General features: G+C 34.4%; 1 protein-coding gene across 9 annotated transcripts in view; it reads right to left on the reverse strand.

The window, feature by feature from the left end:
* Positions 1–19,147, reverse strand: part of Ankrd17 (ankyrin repeat domain 17) — a 141,528-nt gene that overhangs the window by 90,220 nt on the left and 32,161 nt on the right. Inside the window, exon 1 of one of the 9 annotated variants that reach the window (XM_006535291.3) lies at positions 894–15,607. The exons of the other annotated variants lie outside the window; for them this stretch is intronic. Coding sequence (XP_006535354.1) covers positions 894–896 — 3 coding nt within the window. The 5' untranslated portion in view covers positions 897–15,607. Of the gene's footprint in view, positions 1–893; positions 15,608–19,147 lie in introns of those variants that run through there. 9 annotated transcript variants of the gene reach the window in all.

Genomic DNA, 19,147 nt, shown 5'->3' on the forward strand with positions numbered 1-19,147 from the left:
AGTGAAAAAGAACATGTGTCATCTCAACAAAACTGTATGGTTAAAGTAAACATCTACTGCCCTGCATGGTAGCATACACCTTTAATCCCAGCACTCAGAAGGCAGAGACTGGTAGGTCTCTGAGTTCATAGTCACCCGATATTACATGATTAAAACTTCCTCGTAAAATAAAGTATTGAGCTAGAGAGATGGCTCTACGGTTAAAGGCACTGGCTACTCTTCCAGAAGTCCTGAGTTCAATTCCCAGCAACCACATGGTGGCTCACAACTACCTGTAATAGAATCTGATCCTCTCTTTCTGGTGTGTCTGAAGATAGTACCGTGTACTCATATACATAAAATAAATGTATCTTTAAAAAAAAAAAAGTGTCAACGACCATAAAAGTGCCTGTTGAATGAGGAAAAAAAAATCGCTCTATTCTCTATTAAAAATTTGAGTGTTCATTAGCTTTAAAATGAAAAGCATTTAATTTAAATCAAGAATAGGACATTCAAATCAGAAAGAACAGCAGCTATTCTGAAAACCTACCAAAATAAAAAATAAAAATAAATAAAAAGTAAAAATATAAAAAAAACCAAAATACTGCTAAGCATAGATATTGAAAAAGAAATAACATTTACAGAAAACATAATTATCTTTCCAGAATTTAAATAGAAATCAGCAAAACTAAACTAAGACCAAAATAATAATAAAAAATAGACTTCCTACACAACAGCAATAGCCCATTAGAAAATATTTTTTTAAAGATATTCCTCACAATAATAACAACGATATTCAGGAAAATACCTTTAAAAAATGTGTGTAAAAATCTATCAAAATAAATTTTTAAAAAATTGTATAAAATTTGTACTGTAGGACATAAAAGAACACCTAAAGAAATGGAGAGGCATACCATGGTCTTGGATGGGAAGACTCAATAGTGTAAAGATGTCAATTCTCCCCAAATTAATCTGTAAATTCAATGCACTTCCAATCAAAATCCCAAAGGGATTTTTAATGGAACTTGACATGTTGACTCTAAAGTTCATCTGGAAGAGAAAATACACAAAAATTGCCAAAAAAATTTTTGGAAAAAGACAGTGGGGAGGGGTGCTGTTAAATATGAAATGAAAATAATCAAAACAGTAGAATATTGAATCTAGAGCACATGATCTGGGACTTAAAATATGATCAAGGTGATTTCCATGTTAGTGGGAGAAAAGAAAGTATCAATCAACAATTTACTGTGGGAGAAAAGATTATGAAGCATGAAAAGTTAACTTGGCCACTACCATGATTATTAAAAATAAATTTACTAGTAACATAAATAAAACTATTGAACAAGAAAATGTAAGAACTAAAGTGCTCTGATACTGTTGATAAGAACTCTTTGGGAAAGACACATGAGAAGACTGGTAAAGTTTTGACAGCATAAAAATAAATCTAAAAGTGCTACAAAATAAGAGACTTCATAGGGTAGGTTAAAATATCACAAACTATAGCATATTATGTTAGTAAGAGAAAGAAATTTTAAATTTTTACTAAGGGTAAAATGTACAAAGTTTGTGAATAATTTTTAATTGAAACAAAATTCTCATAAATATGCTCAACTTTATTGAAAAATAAGATAATACAAATTGAAATAAGATTTAATTTTATACCCACTGGCAAATAATGTCTAAAAGTTGAGATGGATGGTAGAATATAAAATTTCAACAATTAAATTTTTCTTTCCAGAAATTATATCTACAAAAATATTTGCACACTAAAACAAAGATATATATGTACATGGTTGTTCATTACAATACTGATCTTACCGGAAAAAAAGGCTATACATTACCTTCATATACATCAATACAACAGTGGGTGAATAGATTGAAAATGAAACAATAGGTGCTTGTGAGTGTGTCTCAGAGGCACAGTACTTACCTAGCATAACCATGGCTCCCCCCCTTCAAAAACCATTCAGTGTGCCTGTCACCTTTCACCACTTTAGCCTGCAAAACTTCATACTAAATACTACTGCTGGCTCCTCAAGTATGTTAACCTCCTCTCACTTGAATCTAACAGAAGCCCAATTTTTTTGCACTAGAGTTTTAACATTAAGCATAATAGATAAAAATATGTATCAAATGAATATATGAATATTGAAGTACAAAAATTTCTATACTATTAAATATCTATAGTTATATTAGATAGTAAAACTACACTGCAGAAAATGTGTTTATCTTATCTAAAGTAAAGTATACACAGTCAAGACTGATAAACCAAGGTTATTAACAGAGATAAAAAAAAAAAATTTAAATCCGTGAGGGAATCTTGTCTCTTAGTTATCTATACTCTTCCGTATTCCTTAACTTATAAATTAGGGGCTAGCAGTTAAGGGCAGTTACTGCTCTTTCCAAGGCCCCAGATTCAGTCCCCCGCACCCCTATGACCACTCACAAACATCACAAACATAATTCCAGTTCCAAGGTACCTAAAGCGCTATTCTGGCCCTCCTGAACAATACATACATGCAACGTACTTACATACATGCAAGCAAAACACTACTGTACATGAAACAACAATAAATAAAACATTTTTAAAAACTAACAAAAATGACCGTGCATTTTTCTGGAATGTGGTTTCAGCAAAAGAAAAACTTGGGAGTTCAGGCACTAAAGAATCACAGTAGAACATAGTCTCAGGTGTTTATGATCCTAGCATTCACCCGTGCTTATGATCTTAGCATTCAAGAACTATTGGTTTTAGGCCCAAGTGAGCTACACAAAGATGTTTCACCACTATCTCCAACCTCAAAGATCCCAAAAAAGGAATTATCTAGCTATTTCTATATATTTAGCACAAATACCAATAGCTAGTATGACAGTTTACGTTATTTGAAACATATAAGATTAACTTTTAAACCGCTGGTACATGCCATTCACTTAAAAACATGTAACTTTGCTTTTGGTCTTTAGCTAGAGTTCCAAGAAGTCCAGGTAGACCATGATCCTTCAACCATCACCTTCCAAGTGCTGGAATTAGAGGTGCACACCACCACATTGTTCCCCAATTAATCCTACTACTATTTTGAGAAAGGGTCTCTCTATGAAGTTTTGGCTGCCCTGGAGCTCACAATGTAGAACATAGTGATGACCTTGAATACAGAGAAACCATCTCTGCCACTAGAGGACTGGGATACACCTTGCCCAGCCTGATTATTTTTTAATGAGAAAGGTGTTGGTATCAAATCAAATACTGTTTAAAAATTTATTTCTGTTGCATATATTGGTGTTTTGCATACATGTATTTCTGTGTGACAACTGTAAGCCCTCTTTTGGGTGCTGGGTATTGAACCCAAGTCGTCTGGAAGACCAGTCAATACTCTTAACCACCAAGCCAGCCCTCCAGCACCCCCAAATCACGTACTGTTAAGACTCAATTCAATCAATGCTATTTGTATATAAAAGTTTTAAAATTCCAAGTATTGTGTTCTTTATTCATATTATGTCTACTTCTATATCCAAAAAATATTCTGTAAGCTAAAGTGTCTATTGCAGTTCGTTCTCAATTTTTATTGGGTTTTTCGTTACGGATCTGTAGGAAATCTGATTATCAGGGTATAAAAGCCCTTTATAAGTCATGTGGTTTACCATGGGTTTTTTAACTGGTGGGTTCCTCTCTTGTAGGCATTTTCTCAATAGCATCTGAAAAACAGGCTTTTAATACTGTTAAAGTCCAAATTTCTCATTTTCATTTATGTTTGTTCTGTATCCTATCTAAAATATCCAAAAGTTATAAAAATTTTCTCCTATGCGTTTTTCCTAATGTGTAATGTCCTGTCTTATACAACTACATCCATAATTCAGTAGTGAGTTTTTGCATATATGAGTTTTGAGCTTATCTTTCTTCCTATAAAAATGATACTTGAACATTTTGGTACCATTAAGAAAACTATTTTCTTTATTAAATCACTTTGGCACCTCTGACAAAAACTAAGTTATCATGTGTATTATGGATCTTCTCCAGAATTTCAAACTAATTCATTAAGTTATGTTTCTCTTATCAATGGAACAAACCGTCTTTAAGAGTATGGCTTTATAATGGTTATGGTTAATAAAACTTTGTTTATAGTAAATCTTAATTTTTTTCTTTACTTTTCAAAAGTATTTTGGATATTCCACAGCTTTTCCTATACAAATATTAAAATGTCACCGCTAAACCCAAAGACTCCATCCCATCAAAATGCTTGGAATTTTTGACTGGAATTGTGTTCAATGTATATATACCATGAGGGGAATAGACATCTTTCACAATATTAGGTTTATAATCCAATTATATGCTCATTTTTTTAAGCCACCTGTTTTCTCTGACAATTTTTTTTAGATTTCAACATATAAAGTATTGTTTATTAAATTTGATTCCTAACTGTTTAACATTTTTCAGTGGTATTACAATTGGTACTTGCACCAATACTAGGTGTTACACTGGCTACAAAGGTTTTTCTGATGCTTATCAGGTCAGATTCTTATAATCAGCTTTTAATCGGTGGGTATCAAGTTTGACCTTTTTCTGTACCTACTTGAGATATTAAAATATTTTTCCTTCAAGTATGTTGACATCATGAATTACACTGGTCAACTAATGTTCAAACAAGTTTACTTACTGTACGTACACATCATTAATCTGACACACTGTATTGCCTGACTGTTAGCTACTATTTTACTAAGATTTTTTTCTACCATGATGATACATATTGTTTTCCACATATTAAAATCACATTTGCTTACTTACTCTGTAAGTGTACACACGGGCAAGAGAAAAAGATAGTTTGGAGGACTCAGTTCTCTAACAGTTGGATTCTGGAGAAGGTAGTCAGACTTGGCAAAAGGTGCCTACACCATAGAAGTATCTCATAAACCCCTTGTAACTGTCTTATAATTGTTTGGAATAAAACTGATGCAGATCTCAAACATGGGACTGTGATTCACCAATGCTGTCTGTTTTCCACTATATATATGTATACACACACACACACACACACATATACATATATGTATATATATGGAGAATATCCCTTTAATACTCCGTGTAGTTTGTACACAAAGCCATCTGGACAGAAAGATGTCTATGTGAGAGCATTTTAAATTATAAACAATTTCTCAAACAGATTTTTCAGGGTTTTGATTCTTAAGATTTGGTGTTAGGGGTATTCTAGAATTTGTTCATTTCTTCTAACATAACCTTATGGGCATAAAGCTATTCATAGCAGTCCCTTGTTAATTTTATTTATTTTCTAAATGTTGCAAATCAAAACTTAGCTTTTCACACGTTAGGAAAGTACTACTAAGGTCTATCTTGTCAAAAGTACACTTATCTGTGTGTGTAGGCAGGAATGTGTCATAGCACTTGTGTAGACATCGGAGGAAAACTTGTAAGAAGCTGGTTCTCTCTTTCCATGTGGGTCCTGAGTATCACACTTATTAGCAGTCATTGTTCCCAAGGCATTAGGCTTGGCAGCAAACACTTTTGTACACTGAGGCATCACTGGCCCTGTTACTAGCCATTTAATAAATATTAAATGTCAGGCTTCCTGACAACATCATGTTTACACAGTCAACAAACAAGATGTATCCTTTCAATCTCTTCCCTCCTCTCTTTCACCTCCCCCCCCCCCCCTTCCAAGACAGGGTTTCTCTGTGTAGCCCTGGCTGTCCTGGAACTCACTTTGTAGACCAGGCTAGCCTCGAACTAAGAAATTCGCCTTCTTGTGCGCCACCACCGCCCAGCCTCTCTTTCAATTTTAATCATTCCTTTAGAGATTCTGTTTTTAAACTTCACCATTTCCTTTATTCAGAACTTTTCTTTAATTTACTCTTTTTGTCCGGTTTTCTAATGCAGAACTTTTAGATTTTTGATTAACTTCTATTCTTTGACCAACTTATGTAAATGTGACCTCTACACCATTTCCTTTTGTATTTTTAAAACTGTATGGCAGGGTGACTTCATCAACAACAGCACATTTTAACAATGACCTACTTCACTACCAACTTTGCAGAATGTCTCTCAGTAATTTCTCAGCTGAGCTCCAGCTCTGTATCAACAGAATGCCTAGATTACCTTTTCCTGCATGTGTTCTTAAATACTTAAATACAACCCAAGCTGTTACCATCCCCAAGAACATTACAGGTATTCAACAAAATAGAAACCAGAAATGATGTCTCACCAGTGCAATCCCAACACTCAGGAGGATTCCACTTTCTAGGGCATTCTGGGTTAGAAAGATAAGCCAAAACCAGTCGAACAAACTTGCTCTCAAAAGTAAAAAGTCATTCAAAACACAATTTCCTGACCCATGAAATGGCACCTCAAAATAATCATTTGATATGAAGCCCAACGACCTGTGTTCCAGCCACAAGAGCCACACAGTAGGAATGAGAACTGACTCCCTCCTCAGGTTGTCTTGACCCCGACATGTGTAGCGTGGCAAACCCCACTGCAAAGATAAATTAAACTAGCATTTTGCTCTGACCTTTAACTTATTTCATACAAATCTAAAGATACATATGCTGAAAAATATACTATATTATGCTTGCTTGGGTATCTATTCAATTCCAAAGTAATAAAACTGGGAAGAAATTAGCCACTTTTATGGTAAGTCTTTCGAATATTTATATTAGCATAAATTTAGGCTAAATTAGAATGAGAAATCCTAAATTTAAAATAAACTGCATTTCCTATACAGATTAGTTTTAAAAATTGTGGGAATATAGATACTAAGTTTCATAACACCCAGATATAAAGCAGTGTTCCTCTCCTTCACATCAGAAGATATGACAACTACCCACATTTGCTTCCTCTGTTTAGAGAAGATTAGTCCAAAATAATATGCATGGCTTATGAAAAGGTCAAAAAGCAGGAAAAAAATTTAAGGAACTAAACAAGATTACTAAAAATTTATTCTTGATATAGGTTTGGTTACACTTGCCATTCATCTGAGCCTGCAGAGACAGAGGAGGGCAGATCTGCAAGTTCAAGGCCACCCAGGTCTACACTGGGAGTTTCAGGTCAGCCAGAACTACATAGTAAGACACTATCTCAAAGTAACAAAACAAAAAAAAAAAAAGGAACTAGGTTCACTATCAATTCTATTATTATTACAGAAACCTTTTAAGTATTATATTTTAACTATACACTGACTTCACTGTAGTGGTCAAGAAAGGAGGAAATGGAAAGCCCCAAATACTTTAGAGTTATAAAATTGTAGAATTTGCAAATTGAAATGCAGCATTATACTTATTATGAAACTGGTTTACCTGGAAAATCCTAAATAGTAGTTACATAAGCCCTGGAAAGTGTGCCAGATAACCTAAAAGAGTAATTTTAGGGGCTGTTACAAGCACTTGATGTATTGGAAGAGGACAGGTTCAGTCCCCAAAACCCACATGGCAGCTCACAACATTCTGGAACTCCAGTTATAGGGGATCCATTGTCCTCTTCAGGCAAAATACTCAAACACATAAAATGAAAATAAATCAAAACAGCAATTAATATTAAAAGTATTAACAACTATAGATTTTGAATAGAATTGTTTCATAAAACATAGACAACATTCCTTACTTTTAAATCCAACCTTTAAATACTTCTTTTATGTTCTAAAATACACATTTAAATAATGAATATGGATTGTGGCTTCCATGTTTAGTACCCTCTCAAAGAACCATTTCACATGTCTGAAGTATTACTAGCTTTCTGTAACTAAAAGGTTTTTGCTATTCATCCTGGGCAAGGTTTGGGGGAAGAACATAATCTAATAAAATGGTTTTCAATTTAGTAACACAAGCCCTGGAAATTGTAATTCAGGAGAGTGGTACAGTTATAAAACTGGATCTCACCATGTAGGCTTAAGAAGCCTACAAAAACCAATCTGACCAAAGAGATCCCTACAAAGATCAAGCTGGCTTCAAACTCAGAGATCTGCCTGCCACTGCTTCCAAGAGCTGGGACTAGAGGCATGCACCGCCATGCTGAGCTTTGAAAAGTGCACAGTAACTCATTGGATTTTCCTGTACTTTGAAAAAATAGTATTGTATGCATGTGTATATGTATGTGTATATGAGAATGCAGACCATAGGTATGTATACATGTGCAGAGTTTAGGTGAAAATTCTGCAGAGTTGGTTTGTTCTTTTCACATTTATGTCAGTTCCAGCTATCAAACGTATATCTACAGGCTTTACTTGATAAGCCATCTTGCCAGCACAGTAATTCTTTATAATATTTTTTTTTCTAGAAAGATAAAATTAAACTAAAAAAAAAATCCATCAATCCAAGAGGTGCTGCATAATTTTTCAGTGACATTATTATGGTATCTTGACAGACAAGTATTAGCAGGCAAACTAGGTTGGAGCCACTGAATGTCTACATCAAAGTTTCACAGTATTATATGTAAAACTCAACTTAAAGTACTAGAATTTATTTTTTACATCTAAAATATATGAAAAAAATCAATACATTCAATTTTAAGAGATCTATACCATTTCCCATTTGACCAATGTTCTATTTGTCTGTGGCTATGTATTAAGTAGTCAAGCTAATTTCCTACCAACTAAACTACAAATTAATTAGGTATCTTGGGTGGGCATAGTTCTCAGCTTCTAAAAGGAGAGGTCCTGTGATAGAAAATAGGAAATCAAGTTATAATGTTACCACATCACAGTTTATATTCCTACTGATATGGTTGAGTAGTGTTTACATTATAGAAATTAAGGCACTGGGATCTGGATGTGGAGACAGGAAAAGAAGTAAGCTGACTAAAACAAAGATGTTTGAAAAAGTCTTATGGAAACACTCTTGTTTGTAAGTTAATTAAAAAATGTAATTTAAAACAACAAAATGTTTGAATGGAACTATCCTGCATAAGTGAACAAACAATGCTATTCCCAGAAGACAGGTGTTATTAAATGACAATCTTAGTGTCAGGCATGAGATAACTACACATTATTGGTCAGAGGCTCCACAGGTTCCCCCAAATGACATAGGCTAGCTTGGTTCCATATGTGCACATGCCAAGTGCACTGCGTGTACACAAACGAAGGAGGAAGGGGAGAAAACTCCAGAAAGGTTAACAAGTCACACTCCATTTCCCTTCACAAACCTCACAGCAATCTTCTATGCAATTGAGGGGAAAAAAGTCTCACCTATTTCTTTATAGAAATTACCATCCTCTCTACTGTCTCTCAGTTTCTTCCCCTTCAAATTACCAATCATGGAGGCTTTCCTCAGAAACATTATACTTACAGTTTCCTTTATCTGGAATTCAACATTCAAGTATCTGCTCAATTTGTCACTAAGTCCCTATGAACAAACCCTCTTGTTACAGTCTGCTCAAGCTTTAGATTTATAATAATTCTAGTTAATATTATTCATATGTAAAAGGGCATTCACTTAACTAGCTGCATATTGTCAGTCTTGCCAAATAAAATATAAACCTCATAAACCTCATGAATGTAGGAACTTCATCTGATTTCTGGCTGTAGTTCAAGCCAAAAACAGCACAGGAAACCTGGAAGGCAGCTTGTTTAACGTACCTAATTTCACTAAGGACACTTAACTTTGCCAAGGCCTTTGGTTGGAGATGCTAAACCATTTCCATGTTTGTTTGTTTTTAATGCACTAAAAAGTCTCTGAGAACAGATTCACAGCTTCTTTGTGTAGTGTCTCAGTGTTGCAATAAAATGTATGAATTTACTGTCTTTTACAAAACTAGACAATATAAATTATGAATTGTTCTTGTAACAGTGATATGCTTGTACTATTAGTAAACACATTTCATGAGAACTGTATTTTACAGAGATGACTACTGAAAAGACTTAGTGAAGGACACCTTTGTCTGAATTCTTTAAATACTGAAGATGCCTACTGTGACAGACCATGAAATACTCCTTGAGGAAACTGTAGACATGGCAATGTCTACGTACAATTTCTATTTCCAATCATTCTCACATTACCAGAGATGAGGGACACTGAGATTTGCTTTTCTTCTTCTCCACCCCCTCAAGAGATTCCAATTTAATCATCTTGGGACATGCTTTCAACATAAGAATAGTAATAATAATGTAAGGTCAAGACAAAAATCAATGATGGACAGATAAAGGATAATAATTAAACCATGAAGTTTATTATATAAAGATTAAAATAGTATCTTGAACAAAAAGCATTTAGACATTCTGCCAGACTTTTTTTTTTTTAAAGAAAACTGACAGCCAACAAATACACAGAGAAGTCAGTACACCTCTAAGAAGTTACTGGAAATCATCATGAGATATGCCTTATACCTGCTTCAATGACAATTATTAAAACAACCGAGTCAAGCAAGGTAATGCATGCTTTAATGACAGAACCTGGGAGGCAGGAGCACTGTGAATCTGAAGTCAGGAAGGACTACATTAGTAAACTGGTATCTCAAAACCAAAAAATTATGACAAGTGGCAATGAAGGTTTGCAAGAATGTGTAGAATAAAGAATACTGATATGATACTATAAGAAATGTATATTAAGCCATTAATATAAATAGTATTGAAATTCCTCAAAATACTAAAAACAGAATTACCATGATTCACCAACCCCACTCTAGAGAAATAAATCTGTATTTTCTTTACTTCAAAGAGATTGTACTCTTCAAACAAAGCATCCACAGAGGGACGAATTGATAAAAAAAATGGACATACTCTACTTAACCTTTAAAAATACAGAAACTATCATGAGAACATGGAAACAGAAACATAATATTTAATAATAAAATATTAAAATATTTTAATGTTAAATTATATTTTGAAGCATATTCTAAAATATAAATATGCATTTGACTTGTCAATTAAAATTTGAATGCATAAAATTACACACAAAAAAGGCATGAAACAAAGGAGTAATGACAAATGAGACAAAAAAAGAAAACAAAAGTTATAATTACATAAGAGAGATGAACTAAATACCAGCTAAAACATACAGACTGATTTAAAAAGAAAAAAGCAAGAATTATCTACATGGCAAACCACTCCAAGGAAATATCCTTTACATAAAGAAGATATTACACATGAGCATCTCTCACAGAAAAATTAGTAACAGTATACTTCAAGACAACATTAACAAAACTAAAGAGAAAGCTACAGTAACATTAAAAGGATCATTTTGACAGGAAGACAAAATGGTCCCAAATTTGCAAATATGTCAGGGTGAAGCTCCAAAATACACAAAGTAAAAGCTGACAGAAAAAGAATGAACCTCTCTATTATTATAATTGAATTGTAATTCTAGCATGTCTTTCAGCGACAGAACAAGTAGACAGAAAATCCATAAGGATGTAAAAGATCTACGCATCATTAGTTAATCTAATCTGCCTCACATTTATGGTACACATTAACAATTAATACATTCTTTAAAGTACCTGTCAAACATTCACCGAAATGGTCCATACAAATTTCAACAGATTTAAATAAAATGAACTCTAAGTGTATTTTTGATTACATATAATTAAATTGGAAACCCATAATATTCTAACATATTCAGAAATGTAACAATCAACTTTAAACAGCTCACACAACTTTTCCAAGTAAGTTTTCCAATTTGACCATATGACCAAAAATGATCTATATAATTATATTCTCAAATTCTTCCCCCAAACAGCATATAAACATTATATAGACATTATATAGAAACAAATGCCCCACTGTTAGGCAGAAGAGCTTAATTGTACAATGAAATCAACTGAACAAGACAAAATGAATCAAAAATGAAGCGTTAAGAGAACGCTAAAAACACTGAAACCTGAAAATTGACCCAAAAAATGTATCAAAAGATGTGATATATACATAAAGCAGTCCATAGAAGAAAATGTATAGCTCATGAAGGCTAATAAAAAGAAAACAGAAAGGTTTCGCCATAAACTAGGAAACAAAACTAAATTAAATATAACATGAGAACACAGACAATGATTGGCAAAAATCTATAAAATACAAGATGAAACAATATCAGTAAGATGAAATGTGAACCAATGTTGGTGCAAAGGAAGCAAGAGAACAAACGGCCAGTACTGGAAGTGCAAGGGTGGGTGTGGGGAAGTTAGAAAGCTAGTCAATCATGAGGCCCTATAAAGCGGGGCTCGACAGCAGATGCATGTGTTAGCCTACTGTCAGGGAAGCAAACAAAGATGAACACAAACACGACCACCATCCCTAGCAACTGTCAACTCAACTATTTAAGACTAAACATACAATTTCTTATAAGATGAAAGAACACCAAAAATAATACAGAAATTCCAAATATATATCTATATATGTAGATATATATCTATATATGTAGATATATAGATATAGAGATATAGAGAGAGCTGTTTAGCTACCTTACAAGCTACAAGGTGAATATGTACTGTGTTCTTATACACGAAGCAGCAGCAAACAATTAGAAAATAACAATTATCAAGCCAGCAGAATGGCTTAGCAGACAAAGACACCTGCACCAAACCTAAAGATCTGCGTCATAACTTGACAGAACAGAACTAACTCCCAAGAGCTGTCCTCTGACCTCTGCATGTGCACAATGGCACATGTGAGCTGCCACACACCACACACATAATAAAATGAACACACGAATTTAATTTTTAAATAAGAATTAGCATCTACAACATTAAACAGATAAGATACTTGTAAAATTCACCAAACTATTTGCAAGGTAAAGTGCTAACTGTGAAGACTGCACACCAATGCAGAGAGAAGTTCAAGAAAATGCAGTGTGTGCACTCTGTTCACCTCAAGGGTCAAAAGCATACCACAACCGTACCAATTTGCAGCCTCTACTCCAGAAGTTCTAAATACTAGCCTGAAACAAATCAGAACATATGATAACTGAGTGCTTCATTATTTTTTGACCAAATTCATTTTGTTAATAAATCTTTGGCTAATACTCTATAGAAACAAATGAAGCTTGGTGCTGTATATTTCCATTATTGAGGTCAAAGGATAAAATGTTTCCTCAGATCTAAGTTTGGGAGAAATATGAGTTCACCAGATTGTCTCATGTACCAAGAAGCTATCAACTATGCACGTATCAAAATTCATCCAATTCCACATTTAGAACTGGTTGTCAGTTAACATGAAAAACGCTTATTGCATATACACTTCTGAGCTGTGCCCTTAGCCCTAATCTTATCTTATTCATACTGGTTTTATTTTTAGTTTTTATGGAGTATATGCTCTATAAATTACTTTAAATTATTTTTGTCTAATTATATCACATAAGTATAATAATGCTTTACATAAATACATGTAAAACATATGCAAACTACTTTTTAAATCTAGGAGTCAAAATCCCCATGTCTATTACCATTTAATCAGAGATGTAACACAAACTATAAAGTATCTTAAATGTAAAGTGTTTCATTACTTTTTCAGAATAAAAAAGGTAGGAGAAGGAAATGAACAAAAGGAAGTTAGACAGAAAAATTCAAGGGGAAGATCAGCTTAAGGTAGGACTTTGACGTGTCTATCAGTAGCACGTTGACTACATTGGTGAGGTGACAGACCAAAGACTGTAAAGACAAGTTAGATTTATCCAATACCATACTGTGTTTATTGAGCCAAACTGAGTTTGAAGCTTTGCTGTCCCCCCAATCCCAACAACAACAACTACTACAACAACACACACACACACACACACACTGTCCTGTGTGTGAGAAAATGGTCCTCTTCACCTACTGCCCTGGCTAGTTAGCAAAGAGCCCCAAGGATCCTGTTCTTTTTGCCTTCTATTGCTGGAATCCACTTTGCCCACAGATTTCCCTTAGGTGCTACAGATCCAAACTCAGGCACTCAGGCTTGTGTAACAAGCACTTTCTGCCCTGGCTTAGTGTTTACACACACACACACACACACTCATTACCACAATATAAATATGGAGGTGCAGGAACTGGTTTACACACACACACACACACACACACACACACACACACACACTCATTACCACAATATAAATATGGAGGTGCAGGAACTGGTTCTTTCTTTTTCACCGTGTGGTTCTGGGAACTGAATCCTGGTACTTAGACTTTGTGGCAATTTACCCACAAAGTCATTTTGCCAGCCATTTTCAAAGTAGTCTCTGAGTTAAAAAACAAAACAAAACAAAACAAAAAAAAAAAAACCAAAAAAACAAAACCAAAAAACTAAAAAGCCTGGGGAGTGAATGAAAACCAAAGCAGCATTCATGTCAGCACACAAAGACAAAAAGAAATCTACAGCCTTCAAGGTGAAAATTGTTCAGAGCTGTTTCTGCCTTAATGCAAATTCTGCCACCTTCTCTCTTTACCTGGCTTAATAAAGGATCACCCCACACACCCCAAAAAAGGAAGAAGGAAAGAAAAAGAAAATGGTTTAAACTTGAAATAAATGTTTCATGTCTCTGTCTTCTGACTCTCTCTTTGGTATTCCAAGACAGTTTCTCTGTGTAGTTCTGGTTTTCCCTAAACCCAGAGATCCACCTCCCTTGCCTCCTAAATGCTGGGGTTAAAGGCTTGTGCCACCACTGCACTCTTGTACTCTCACTTCCCAGACCATGTGATCAGACAACTTACAAGTAATCCCTAATTATGTAGATTAAAGAAAAATGGTATCTGCTAGGATTTATAAAATCATTTCTGTTTCTAAATATCTCTAACATAACTGGTATTTAATACTGTTTTACAACAAAATCAGTTCCTAGGTGCTTGAGTGACAGCCCAGCAGTTCTGAGCACTTTCTATTCTAGAGAATCAGCGTCAGTTCCTGACAGCCTCATGGTAGCTAGTCACAACCATGTGTTACTAGTCCCGGGGATCTGACACCCTCTTCAGAAACTCCATAGGCACGAGGCACACATCATGTACATATATGCATGCAGGCACTCAAAAATACACATAATAATCTAGAAACTCCTAAAAGAAAAGTAACCAATCACTACTTTAAGCCCTCAGATGCCTTACTTCCAAGAATCCTGAGTAACAAAGACAGGACTCAAATTTAGACCGCGGTGAATTAATAAATTCAATAAAATGACAAAATACATTAGAATGAAGCTTACCTAAGTCTAAAATATAAATAATAGTTATTCAAATGTCATCACTGGGACCTAACTTCAGTAAAGTAGGTTATCTACCTCTTCAGATACCCAAGACTCTCTCAAGAAGTATTGTAAGGTCACAATTACTTTTAGGAGATGGTCTCAGGTAGCAGTCTTCTTGTACAGTGCACACAAAGCACAGCAGCAGACTCCAAGCAGTACAGAAGCCCTGGCATGCTGATATGAGCCTGTAACCAACCAACCAACCAATCATCCCCACCCCACCCCCCGCCGCTCTCAGTTGACTCTAAGCACAACATAAACCCTGGCATGTTATTTGCTTATTCATCATACAGATCATACACTAAAAAAGTAATGGATCATAAAACTGCTGGATTCTACAAATGAAGACCACTCTACATACAAATCTATACTAGATAGTAGTATTTTTCCTACTATAGTAGTAGATTTCCTACTATCAATGTAGATGTGAGGGCAAAGAAGTATAATGTCGGTTTCTTTTGCAAAACAGTAAAAAACGTTCACCTATTTTGTTTCCATCCTTCCTCCTTCCTCCCTGCCCCCCCCCCCCCATCTGTTTACTTAGTCAAGGTTTCTCTTGGAAGTCCAGGCTGGCCAGAACCCTGTGGCTATCTTATCCTATCCTAGAGCTCACAGAATCTTGGACATTTCAGCAAGGATTGTAGGCGTTCTGCCATTATGCCCCAGCAACTTATCAATCTTTAACCATGAGTATACCATTTTTAAAAAATTCTATATAGTAAATTTGAAGGCATTTCTGCTTAAATGTGTATGATAGCTACCTCAAGAAAAACCTGAGGATGTGACCAGAACAAAACATGAGATGCCATTTTTTAAAGAAATTTTTATTCAGATTCAGTTGGTAGACATTCTCTCAAAAATGAATGAAGCCGAGAATGTCATTTCAAGAAAGACTGTTCACAGTATATGCTGTTAACTATTAAATTCAGGCTTCCCGGAAGAAGCAGATTCTGGAAAACATCAGATACTGTACCATAACACAGCATGGCCAAGTTTTCAATGTTTAGACAGTACTGATAACATTATACAATATGATTCTTTAAATTAATTACATTTCTATGTTAGGTACATAACGTGTGTGTGTGTGTGTGTGTGTGTGTGTGCGCGCGCACCTCGCGCGCATGCACCTGTGTGTGCATGCTATGGAATACTGGTGAAGAGGTTAGAGAACTTGTGGGAGTCGATTATCTCTTTCCACCAAGTAGGTCCTAGGGACCAAATTCAGATTGTGAGGTTTGGTAGCCATTCATTTGCCTTTGAAGGCTGAGACATCTCAGCCTACCAACAAAACCCCACAAATAATTAGTATGTTATAAAAATGTTTTTGACATATTCAAAGTACAGAAGTTTATAATAACATAAAATACAAGAATAATTTATCAGATTCCATGTTTAAGAAACTACCAGTTCTTGTTGACAACCTAGCTTTTATCCCTAGAACCCAAATATAGGAAGAGCAGACTCCTTGTAAGTTGTCTACAGTCTCCTCATCCTTATTCGAGGGTCCAAACATACAAACACATACACATAAGTGCATGCACATTTAAAAAGAAACTCCCACCTGTACAAGTTGTGAGAGGCATTAAGAAGAATACCTACAATTATCTGAGTTATTAACACTTTTTCCAAACCTGTATCACTGCTCACTTCAATTTCTTGAGACTTTACCAAAACAATTTATTATACAGTGAATATACAAGCAGATGATACTTTAGTTACTTCTATTAAGGCAGACTTAAAAAAAATCTGCAGAAATATAAAGCAACACTAAACACGTTTTAGTTTTTCTGAAAAATAACTTAAATATATATATGCCAATAAATATAGTATTTAAATAAACATGCAAATGTAAGTTTTAGGCATTTTAACTTTCAATATTAGAAATACTGATATTGCTAATACTACAAATATTGATAGACATAACTCATAATCAAAAACTCTTTTGCGCCCTTAACTTTTAAGTACTTTGAATGTTAAGGCTACAAAGATTATTTAAATAAGCTCTCAAGATCAACTTTTCATCTGTCAAATGGATCATAGCATAAACATGACACATAATGTTACTGCTACTTTAAAAGCAAGTCTAAGAATTAATTGTTGACTATGTATGTTACTGTGATCAATGTTTATATAGGTTACTTCATTATTCCTTTTATGAAGTCGGTCCCTCATAGAACTGTTTAGATTCACTAGAGCAATAAACATCTTATGCAGTACTTGGCATATTATTCCCCCTTTGATAATAACTTACATATTCAACAAATAGCTAATATAGTTCATCATTAGTGGTAACTAATGTAAACAAACTATTTATAACTCCTAACCAATTACTGAAAGTCCGACTTCATCTGTAAACTAGTTATTAATAGTCAATATTAATCCAATCACTCATGAAACCAAAAGTCATCTCACAGGCCTTCACACTTAAACGAGTAATAAAGCAGAACTCTGATGCTCACCAACTAACAATCAAGTTTACTTCCTACCAAACTGAGCTCTTCAGTGAATTTCCCAACAATGCAGAATGAGAAAGATCTCAAGGTTGTTGCATGCATGCAAATACTGGATCACACAGATCATTCTACGCCATGATCCACACAATGCACTGACCACTAGATTACAACAATCAATGTGAGATTAGAAGCTCACTGCATAGCCTCATCTGAAACTGATATTCTCCTGTGGAAGTAATTGTATTTATTTCTACCTTTGTGTAAACAGTTTGGACCTCTATAAGCCATTAAAATGTTTCTAAAATGATAATGGAATTACTACCATAAACTTAGCTTTTAGAGGTCTTTTTGCACTCCCAAAGTTGGTATGAAAGTAATGTGGCAACTTCTGCTTACTATTCCAAAATAAACTAGGCTAATAACAGGTTTATATCAAAAATTATAGCCAAAAGAACATGTGTGTGCATTATATTTAAGCATGTATGTATTATATGTACATAGTTTTAAGTGTTAAAAGTGATACTTGGCAGCCCCTCACAAATATACATAAATACATATACACATAAAAAGGCAACCTATGAAAATGTTACAATGAAATCCAAACAATAAAAAATTTAGAATACCAATTTAAGCAAGAATGGTGGTGGTACGTTTAGAAGATGCAGCTACACTAGAGGCACGAGAGAACTCTTGAGTTCAAAGCGACCCAGGACTCTTCCACAGTTAGACAAATGTCTCTTACCCAGGCAGCTGTGAGCAAGTACAGGTAAAGAGTAATCAAATTAATGAAAAATTTCAGCTTTCTAAAGATACTTCTAAAAATAGACCTCAAATTATTTAGACAGTAAATGTTAGTAAACAAACATGGATCGACATAGGTTCTCAATTTTAGACTTTAATGGCAAAAATTTCTTCCTCTGTACTCTTAAATTTTAACCTTGTGAAACAAAATAATCTGGGTTAACTACTGAATTTCTAGTATTCATCTGCTCACACTACATGTACTTTACAAAACCAGAAATGAATCAGCATGATATTTACTCACCCAACATATTTCATTTTAATTATGAAACCTTTCTGAATTGAAATTACGGATCAACTGAAACAATTTACATACTTAAGCTTATTTACAGCACTTATATTTGTGACCTAAGGGTTACTCCATCCAGTTCTTCCTAGTAGAATATGTGTTAAATGTGTTGCTATGTTTTATAATATAAAAAGAAATATAGCCAGTAACTGAGGAGAGACTACTTGCATGGGAGACTTAGAACCACTTCCAAAAACAGTCATTTACACAGAGATTCCCTACTTGAACTACACATAGAATGATTTATCATTTGCCCCACCTCTTGACAAATGAAAAATAAATAACTGCTTTATGGCTTTTTCAATCTTACTTTAAAAAAAACAAACAAACCAACAAAACCCCATGCATATCAAGTAAGAGTATATAATACAATGGGGTTATATGATAAATGTGTTTACTTAATTTCAATATTATACTTATTATTTCAGCTTCAACTTAAAGGAGTGCAGTCAACTGCTTAAGCCATGAACATGGAGACGGACCTTTTACC

The sequence above is a fragment of the Mus musculus genome, chromosome 5, assembly GCF_000001635.26.
Source record: "Mus musculus strain C57BL/6J chromosome 5, GRCm38.p6 C57BL/6J".
Lineage (NCBI taxonomy): Eukaryota > Metazoa > Chordata > Mammalia > Rodentia > Muridae > Mus > Mus musculus.